Raw genomic sequence first — 10,991 nt, 5'->3', positions numbered from 1 at the left:
AGATAGATATGAGATAGATAGATAGATATGAGATAGATAGATAGATAGATATGAGATAGATATGAGATAGATAGATATCAGAGAGATAGATAGATATGAGATAGATAGATATGAGATAGATAGATATGAGATAGATAGATAGATAGATAGATATGGGATAGATAGATAGATATGAGATAGATAGATAGATATGAGATAGATAGATAGATAGATAGATAGATAGATAGATATGAGATAGATATGAGATAGATAGATATCAGAGAGATAGATATGAGATATATATAGATAGATATGAGATAGATAGATCACAGAGAGATAGATATGAGATAGATAGATATGAGATAGATAGATATGAGATAGATAGATATGAGATAGATAGATATGAGATAGATAGATATGAGATAGATAGATATGAGATAGATAGATATGAGATAGATAGATATGAGATAGATAGATAGATATGAGATAGATAGATATGAGAAAGATAGATAGATATGAGATAGATAGATATGAGATAGATAGATATGAGATAGATAGATATGAGATAGATAGATAGATAGATATGAGATAGATATGAGATAGATAGATAGATATCAGAGAGATAGATATGAGATAGATAGATAGATATGAGATAGATAGATAGATAGATATGAGATAGATAGATATGAGATAGATAGATAGATATGAGATAGATAGATAGATATGAGATAGATAGATAGATATGAGATAGATAGATATGAGATAGATAGATAGATATGAGATAGATAGATATGAGATAGATAGATAGATAGATATGGGATAGATAGATAGATATGGGATAGATAGATAGATAGATAGATATTACTGTTCTCTATGTTCTCTTACAGTATTTTGCAAGGAGTTTAAAAAAAAACTTGACAAAACCAAATACAATAAATAACACCATTTTTCTATATGTTCTGATAATCGTGTTGTTAGATACATTGTATTATCCTAAAATCACATGACATTTTCTATTCTAGAAGCGCAGAAGACTTGACATGATACACAACCGATTTGGCAACTTTTTTGATTCCAAAAGATAAACCAGACGTGGTGTTGTGGTGCCCCCTAATGGTCACAAGACGTCATTACTTTACATATTTTCTAAACTGACACCGATTTTAATTTGGCATTTCGGTAAAAATCAATTGAACCCTTTTTTGAGAAGCGGAGAATATTGTGATTTTTACAGAGGAGATCTGGGGATGCAGAGGGCGGCAGTGTGCGTGAAACGTTACGGTGTCAATGTCACAGGCGGAACGCGGCACTGCTGTACTGCTGCCAGGAGCGTCAGTAATCACATCACACGGTGAGGTACCTTCTGGTTTATTGTGATGATGTACAGATATTTACAGGCAAAAAGGCTGTGGCGGATCAAGGACACATACAGAGGCTCGTACGTCGTTTTGGATTCTATATGTTGTACACGTCCATGTGACCTGTGGGGGTGAAGGTCGGTGACCAAGTAGCACTAATACGCACATTAATGTCTTATATGGTCATCAACTCCTCAATGACCGAATGCAAACTATATGGTTTTCTTATGTTATTGCAGTGTTTCCCAAGCAGGGTGCCTCCAGCTGTTGCAAAACTACAACTCCCAGCATGCCCGGACAGCCTTCAGCTGTCCGGGCATGCTGGGAGTTGTAGTTTTTAAACAGTTGGAGGCACCCTGCTTGGGAAACACTGCTCTAGGGATTGTTTGTGGATTTTCCAAAGGATAGGGGATAAGTTCTAGTTTGTGGGGATCCAACCGGTGGGACCCCCCACAATGAAAACTACAACTCCCAGCATGTTGGATTATATAGTAGTATATAGTATAGGTCAGTATTTCCCAACAAGGGGTGCCTCCAGCTGTTGCATATAGTAGTATATAGTATGGGTCAGTGTTTCCCAAGCAGGGTGCCTCCAGCTGTTGCAAAACTACAACTCCCGGCATGCTCGGACAGCCTTCGGCTGTCCGGGCATGCTGGGAGTTGTAGTTTTTAAATAGCTGGAGGTACCCTGCTTGGTAAATACTGCTCTAGGGATTGTTTGTGGATTTTCCAAAGGATAGGGGATAAGTTCTAGTTTGTGGGGATCCAACCGGTGGGACCCCCCACAATGAAAACTACAACTCCCAGCATGTTGGATTATATAGTGGGAAATACTGACCTATACTATATACTACTATATGCAACAGCTGGAGGCACCCCTTGTTGGGAAATACTGACCTATACTATATATTACTATATAGTCCAAAATGCTGGGAGTTGTAGTTTTTCAACAGCTGGAGGCACCCCTTGTTGGGAAACACTGACCTATACTATATAATCCAACATGCTGGGAGTTGCAGTTTTGCAACAGCTGGAGGCACCCCTTGTTGGGAAACACTGACCTATACTATATACTAACAAGGGGTGCCTCCAGCTGTTGCATATAGTAGTATATAGTATAGGTCAGTATTTCCCAACCAGGGGTGCCTCCAGCTGTTGCATATAGTAGTATATAGTATAGGTCAGTATTTCCCAACCAGGGGTGCCTCCAGCTGTTGCAAAACTATAACTCCCAACATGCCCGGACAGTCTTCTGCAGCACATGCTGCAGAAATAAATCCGGGGGTTGATAACCCCCTTCCTGGCGTAGTGTCGGGGCCCCGTGCAGGAGCTCGTGGGGGGTTCCCAGTGGTTGGACCCGCGTGAACTAGAACTTATCCTGAATCCTTTGGAAAATCCACAAACAATCCCTAGAGCAGTGTTTCCCAACCAGGGTGCCTCCAGCTGTTGCAAAAACACTAGATGCAGTATGAACCTAGCCTGGAGGTTTGGTCACAGCTGTGGCTGTGGCTGGGATGGCGGCACGATTAGGGAAGCGCATTGTGGTGACCTGGGTCGCAGTAAAAGTTAGGCCAGTGTTTCCCAATCAGGGTGCCTACAGCTGTTGCTAAACTACTGTTCTGCAACAGCTAGAAGTACCCCGGTGGAGAACACAGATCTAGATTCTAACCTGTTTTAGCCTTTCTTCTGCTGTTCACACTTTAAGAGTTTTAGATCACTTAAAATAATTGAGGTACCGCATACGCACCACCGCAATGGAATCACAACTGGAATTGGTGCCTACCCAAACCCCCTTTTCTTTGAAGTTGGTATGTTCTGATATACAAGTCATCTAGATTGGTTCTCGTAAAATATTTAAAAGGACCCCCTTATACACAATGGGGGTCCGGGCGTGCTTGAAGTTGTAGTTTTGAAACAGCTGGAGGTCCACAATTTGGAGACCATTGCTATAGGGTAGAGTTTCACAATCAGAGTGCCTCCGGCTGTTGCAAAACTACAACTCCCAGCATGCCCGGACAGCGTAGTTTTGCAACAGCTGGAGGCACCCTGGTTAAAAACCACTGGGACAGACTATGAACTGTGATTGTGCCCCTATTGCTATAGGTTAGAGTTTCCCAACCAGAGTGCCTCCGGCTGTGGCAAAACTACAACTCCCAGCATGCCCAGACAGCCAAATGCTGGGAGTTGTAGTTTTGCAACAGCTGGAGGCACCCTAGTTGGAAAACACTGGGACAGACTATGAACTGTTGTCGTTTTGAAACAGCTGGAGGTCCACAATTTGGAGACCATTGCTATAGGGTAGAGTTTCCCAAACAGAGCGCCTCCGGCTTTTGCAAAACTACAACTCCCAGAATGCCCGGACAGCAAAATTCTGGGAGTTGTAGTTTTGAAACAGCTGGAGGCACCCTGGTAAGAAAACACTGGGACAGACTATGAACTGTTGTAGTTTTGAAACAGCTGGAGGTCCACAATTTGGAGACCATTGCTATAGGGTAGAGTTTCCCAAACAGAGCGCCTCCGGCTTTTGCAAAACTACAACTCCCAGCATGCTCGGACAGCAAAATGCTGGGAGTTGTAGTTTTGCAACAGCTGGAGACACCCTGGTTGGAAAACACTGGGACAGACTATGAACTGTTGTAGTTTTGAAACAGCTGGAGGTCCATAATTTGGAGACCACTGCTATAGGGTAGTTTCCCAAACAGAGAGCATCCGGCTGTTGCAAAACTACAACTCCCAGCATGCCCGGACAGCCGAAGGCTGTCCGGGCATGCTGGGAGTTGTTGTTTTGCAACAGCTGGAGGCACCCTGGTAAGAAAACACTGGGACAGACTATGAACTGTGATTGTGCTCCTATTGCTATAGGGTAGAGTTCCCCAACCAGAGTGCCTCTAACTGATGCAAAACTACAACTCCCTGGGAGTTGTAGTTTTGCAACAGCTGTAGGCACCCTGGTTGGAAAACCCTGTGACAGACTATGAACTGTGATTGTGCCCCCCCCCCCCCCACTTACACATTGTTATATCTAGATCTTTGCCCCAATAGTGGCCTTATGTGGTCATCAAGGAGTTAAAGACACCTATGAATCTGCCAGATTTGAGATTTTACATACCCCATGAGAAGTGGATGTGCTTGATAAACATTAAAGCCTATGTAACAATGATGGCGGCTGCAAAAACCGGCACCGACGCTGCTCTCGCCCTGTGAAGTTCCATCATCTCGCCCTTCATCTCCTTTCCGTCATTTACAACTTGAAAAAATAAAACAGCTTTCTGTTATACATACGTACATATATATATATATATATACCTAGAAATATATATATCCTATATGCCTAAAAGGAAGACATTGTGTGGAATGGCGCAGCCAAACGCCATCTTGGCCTCGCAATACGTGACCATGGATATATGCTCGGCGCTGAGAAGACGGGTGAGAGGTTCGGGGCTCCATCCTCGGAAAGAAGGCAGGCGGATCTCCATGGGAGTTGAGGTCAGACATAGAAATGTTGGCGAGAGCGGAGTTAATTTTTCTCTCTTGTGGTTGCACAGTGATGGCGGCCGGGGGCTCACAAATTGTCCAGTTTGGCCCTTTTATTGGTTCGTGATAGATGCTGTGTGGATAAAAGGAACAGAATAAGGTTGATCATCTGCAGAACAATAGAGCTGTACGCTGCACCTTTAAAAATGGCCACTTTCATTAACCCCTTAACGACATAGCGTTTTTCCACTTTCGTTTTTTTCCTCCTTAAAAGGGGTATTCCAGGCCAAAACTTTTTTTTTATATATCAACTGGCTCCGGAAAGTTAAACAGATTTGTAAATTACTTTGATTAAAAAATCTTAATCCTTCCAATAGTTATTAGCTTCTGAAGTTGAGTTGTTGTTTTCTGTCTAACTGCTCTCCGATGACTCACGTCCCGAGAGCTGTGCAGTTCCCTATGGGGATATTCTCCCATCATGCACAGCTCCCGGGACGTGACATCATCATTGAGCAGTTAGACAGAAAACTTCAGAAGCTAATAACTATTGGAAGGATTAAGATTTTTTAATAGAAGCAATTCACAAATCTGTTTAACTTTCCGGAACCAGTTGATATATATATAAAAAAAGGTTTTGCCTGGAATACCCCTTTAACCTTTTAAAAATCATAACTCTTTAAATTTTGCACCTAAAAATCCATATGATGGCTTATTTTTTTGCACCACCAGTTCTACTTTGTAACAACATCAGTCATTTTACCCAATGATCTACGGCGAAACAGGAACAAATAAAATAAATAAATAAAAAGAGCTCGCTTCATAACCCTCCAGTGCCGCACTGCCGCTTAGAAACGGCGTTTTGCGGCAAGGGGTTAAAACTAATTTTTGTTATTGCACTCCTTATGGTAAATAAAAAAAATCTTTCTAATGCACTTTGTTTAAAAAAAATTTGTGTTTTATTTGTGTTAAAAAAAAGCTGCCACTAGGTGTCTCCCTACTTGTCCAGAGCACATACTTTGGACTCCTGCTGGCCTGGCAGAAGTCCAAAATCAGGAAATGCTGAGAGGGGGGGTGCAGCCTTAGCCAATCATAGCTCATCTAACACTGAACTGCTCTGGGCTGTGTGTAGCAGAGTGAGGGAGGAAGTTCTCCCCTGTGTGGCTTCAGATGATGTCACGCCTGCTGGGGAACGCCCCTTCCCAGTCTGTGAATCTGACTGAGACTGAGCAGAAAATACAGAGCAATATCAAGGTAGAAAACTAAAATAATAATAAAAATAAAGGCTGGGGGTGGTTTATCATGACGGGGGCAGTGTAACATTTAACAAGAGAAATACTCTTTAAGGGTAGGGTCACACGTAACAGATCCACATCATATTTTGTGCTGAGGATCCGCCGATGACCGACCTTAGAGTGAGCCCCATGGCTGTGCCCGCTCATAGCAGCACTTCGCTTCTACGAACGCACACACAGGGATCTGCACGACTGTAGTAAACTGCGCGTGCATGCTCTCTTCCTAGCTCAGGGAGCAGAGGGACGGCCACGATGTATGTCAGTAAAAACTGCACATGCGCAGTTTACTAGTGTCGCGCAAATCCCTGTCCGGGCACGCTAGGAGTTGTAGTTTTGCAACACCCCAAGACACCCTGGTTGAGAAAGACTGATCTATGGTTTTGAAGGATGTAAAAATGCATTCCTTTAGAAGAAAGAACAAAATTGTCCCTCTAGCGCCACCTATAGGGAGATGTTAAAAAAAAAAAAGAGAGCTTCACTGTGCAGGGACAAACAAAACTTGGGGGGGGGGGGTCGTTTCCCCTTTCTCCGGGAAATATGCTCACCTGAGGATAGTCAAAACTAAATAATTAATTAATAAATAAAAAATAATTATGAATAATAATAAAATAGTAATAATAACAGTAATAAATAAAAATCTAAAATAATAATAGTAGTAATAATAATAGTCATAATAGTAATAATAATAAATAATAATAATAATAATAAATAACAGTAACAATAAGAATAACAATAATTATAATAAAAAAATATATAGTAGTAATAATAATAAATAATAGTAACAATAATTATAATAAATAGTAACAATAATAATTATAATAAAACAATAATAATAAATAAAAAATGAATACTAGTATAGGCTCTTTTACACAGGCCGATTAGGTGAAGGAGTGTTCCTCGCTTGTTACTGATAACCAACCTCTGTAAAAGAACCAGCGATTAGCCAATAAGCAAGCAAACACTGACTCGTTGGCTGACGGTACTTTTTGGGGGCCCTTTTTATCACCCGCACGTTGCCCTTTGTAGACAGTGGTTATGTGGCCGATGATAAATTGATAGGGATGCACTTTCGATGCAGGGATTGTTCCTGTGACTGCCGCGCAGCTGATCGAGCCTTGTGAAGGTTCTGTTAATGGACGACGATCAAAGAGATTGGCCCATCTAAAAGGGCCCTGAGGTGGTAGGCTGCAGTCTGCCATAGCTGTTCAGGATGCCAGGCAATACGGCTACTTCATACCCTGGAGGTTTATCAGATTCAGGCACTCTGACTGGTGCTGGTACCTTTTAAAGGGGTTCTCCGCCCCTAGCGATGTCAGATCGCCGGGGTCCCGCTGCTGGGGACCCCGGGGATCACTGCTGCAGCACCGCGCTATCATTACTGCGCAGAGCCAGTTCGCTCTGAATGTAATGACGGGCGATACAGGGGCCGGAGCATCGTTACGTCACGGCTCCGCCCCTTGTGATGTCACAGCCCGCCCTCCTCAATACAAGTCTATGGAAGGGGCGTGGCAGTCGTCGCGCCCCCTGCCATAGACTTGCATTAAGGGGACGGGCCGTGATGTCACGAGAGGCGGAGACATGATGTCACGCTGCTCCGTCCCCTGTATCGCCCGTCATTACGCACAGAGCGAACTTGCTCTGCGCAGTAATGACAGCGGGGTGCCGCAGCGGCGATCCCTGGGGTCCTCAGCAGCGGGACCGCGGCGATCTGACATCTTATCCCCTGTCCTTTGGATAGGGGATAAGATGTCTAGGGGCAGAGTACCCCTTTAATTATCGGTAATAATACGGTACCAGCACCAGTCAGAAGGGCCACATCCTACAAACCCCCAGCAGCAGAACTATCCATATTGCTAGGGGTTCTGAAATACCTAGAGGTGACACAGCTAGCGCCACCTATAGGTATTAACTCTGATCCCAGAGGGTTCACTCCTATACGACTGCAGAACTAATACCAACTCAAATACATATGTTGCAACCTCATGTCCCCTCTGGCACACCATACGGGGAAAAAGGGCACAGTACTGGATGATTGGGCAGCTGTGAACTTGCTGGATCATTAAAGGGGTACTCCGGAGGAAGACTTTTTATTTATTTATTTTAATTTTTTTTAATCAACTGGTGCCAGAAAGTTAAACAGATTTGTAAATGTGAATAACCTCCGATAAGAGGAAAGATGCACTCACCACGTCCAGTAGCAAAAAAACTTCTTTAATGTTTCGATGTAGTAACAAGCATGACCCTAGCAGCCAGTGCGGGGGGGGGGTAGGTGCAGGACGGTGCGGACGACTCCGGTGTGACAGCTGTTTCACCCACGTGACGGAGCCTGCATGCACCGTCCTGCACCTACTCCCCGCACTGGCTGCTAGGGTCTTGCTTGTTACTACACCGCAACATTAAAGAAGTTTTTTTGCTACTGGACGTGGTGAGTGCATCTTTCCTCTTTTCGGATGTTATTCACATTGCGCTGTGTGCACCACCTAGAAGTAGCCCAGCTTTCACCGTGTTTGCGGTCTGTTCACACCACGGTACCGGCAGCAATTAGTTATATTATACCGACGGTGCTCAGCATTGCTGTACCTGCTCTACATCTATTCAAGATTTGTAAATTACTTCTATTTAAAAATCTTTACCCTTCCAGTACTTTTTAGCAGCTGTATGCTACAGAGGAAATTCTGTTCTTTTTTAATTTCTTTTTTGTCTTGTCCACAGTGCTCTCTGCTGACACCTCTGTCCGTGTCAGGAACTGTCCAGAGCAGAATAGATTTGCAATGGGGATTTTTTTCCTGCTCTGGACAGTTCCTGACACGGGCATCAGGTGTCAGTAGAAAAGAATTTCCTCTGTAGCATACAGCTGCTAATAAGTACTGGAAGGATAAAGATTTTTTTAATAGAAGTCATTTACAAACCAGTTGATTTAAAAAAATAAAATTAAAAAAATGTAAAGGGGCACTCCACTAGCCAGCATTCGGAAGTAAATGTTTTGAGCGCTTTTTTTCGCATAGCGGGGGGTCGGCCACGCCCCCTCAATGCAAGTCAATGGGAGGGGGCGTGACAGCCGTCACGCCCCCTCCCATTGACTTGCATTGAGGGGCATTGCATGACAACAATGACTTGCTTCTATCACCACGCTCTACATATACTTAGTATTCAGACCAACACAGGGTTTGCTGGGACCAGTAGTCTTTTTCCCCCCCATGTATGAGACAACAGTTCTTTATACTTATAAAAATAAATGATGAATGTGCCGTATGCCATACCGTTCCCTGTTGATAGAAGTGCGGGGCCAACTCCAGCAGCCATGCCGATTCCACTGCAGTCACATCCCGCATGTAGTATTTGTTGGTCTGGATCACCTCGCTGAACAGCACCCTAAGGGGGATCAAAAAACAGGACGTGTAACCTTTCTACTATGAAGATATCACCGTATACAGATATAAAAGAATCATTACACAAATACTCCACTGCCTAAACTGGACGCTATCCGAATACCTTGGTAATTCTCCTCCCATCCTATGAAACAGTGTTTCTCAACCAGGGTACCTCCAGCTGTTGCAATACTACAGCTCCCAGCATGCCAAAACAGCCTTCTATGGGATCAGGATATATAGTAGTATAATAGTGTTCACACGTTCACAGCAGCCTAATTAGATGACCAGGTGCAGTGATCAAACTCCACACCCTCAGCCAGAGGATTCATGGGAATTGTAGGCTGCATTAGGAAGTAATTCCAGTGAAGGAATGGCAAATCGGTATGACTGCAAATGCAAGGCATGCACAAGAACCTCTACATTATTCTCTAGAGATGAGCGAACTTACAGTAAATTCGATTCGTCACGAACGTCTCGGCTCGGCAATTGATGACTTTTCCTGCGTAAATTAGTTCAGCTTTCAGGTGCTCAGCTTTCAGGTGCTCCGGTGGCAAAACCAGGTGCACGTTGCATAAAGATAAGTAATGTCCAATAAGGACAGATAACTGCCTCAGGCTGCATTCACACCACGTATTTACAATACAGTCCCCGTATCAGGTTTTTGATGAAAAACTGATTCCTCAAAACCGGAGTAAACTGTATCAAAAACGTGTGTACAAATTGTATCCAGTATATGTTACAAATGAAAAATGATGTCCGGTTGCATCAGTTTTTTAAGAAAAAAAATGTATACGTTTTTACATTTTCACTCCATTATGAATAAAGTTTCACTTTTTTGATTGAAATTCCAAGAAAAAGACTGTGCAAAGTAAAAAAAAAATGTATGGTGAAAACAAGATGGAACCGTACGCACATACAGTTCAGTAAAAAAAAAAAAAAAAGGAAAAAATCATGTAACAAAAATAAAAAAAATTTTAAAAAATGTATACGGTTTAATAAGTTTTTTCACCCGGACCAAAAACCGTGATAGGCTACAGTTTTGGGTACGGGGGAAAAAAACAAACAAAACCGTACAGGATGCAAAATGGACGCAACCTGATGCATCTTTTGGCATACGGTTTACAATGGAGAGTCAATGCATACGGTTTTCAATACGGTTCTGTACAGTTTTCACATTGAAACGTATACGGGAATTGTATTGCAAAAGCGTGGCGTGGATGCACCCAGAAGGTGCCAGGGTAGCTATAATAATAACCACAATTTTAGGGGAAACCTGCTGAAGGGGTCACTGAACTAGGGAACCTCCCCTATAAAATGTAACTCTTATTGGTCACTATTAAAGCGCAGCGGTCATGATTTCTGGGGTATATAACGTAACAACACCCTGTGGATGCGTCTATCACAGCTATCAGCCATTACCTTCTTTATAGCGGGATTTATGAACATAAAATACTCTTTTTTTGTACAGTCATATACAGTGGGATAGGCGAGGCCGGGGGTCTGCTATGCCCCGAGGC

General features: G+C 43.0%; 1 protein-coding gene across 6 annotated transcripts in view; it reads right to left on the bottom strand.

Annotated features, from left to right (window-relative positions):
* Window positions 1-1,331: 1,331 nt before the first annotated feature.
* Window positions 1,332-10,991, bottom strand: part of DHX35 (DEAH-box helicase 35) — a 64,448-nt gene continuing 54,788 nt past the window's right edge. For 2 of the 6 annotated variants that reach the window (XM_056549616.1, XM_056549615.1), the window contains exons 21-22: window positions 9,364-9,475; window positions 2,447-4,944 (exon numbers count right to left, since the gene is read on the bottom strand). In XM_056549616.1, the coding sequence (XP_056405591.1) occupies window positions 4,900-4,944; window positions 9,364-9,475 (157 nt within the window). In that variant the 3' untranslated portion in view covers window positions 2,447-4,899. Of the gene's footprint in view, window positions 1,461-2,446; window positions 4,945-9,363; window positions 9,476-10,991 lie in introns of those variants that run through there. The other 4 variants (XR_008849472.1, XR_008849473.1, XR_008849474.1 and 1 more) reach the window with 4 other exon arrangements.

The sequence above is a fragment of the Hyla sarda genome, chromosome 13 (genome assembly GCF_029499605.1).
Source record: "Hyla sarda isolate aHylSar1 chromosome 13, aHylSar1.hap1, whole genome shotgun sequence".
Classification (NCBI taxonomy): Eukaryota; Metazoa; Chordata; class Amphibia; order Anura; family Hylidae; genus Hyla; species Hyla sarda.
This window is presented reverse-complemented; position numbering and strand designations above follow the sequence as displayed.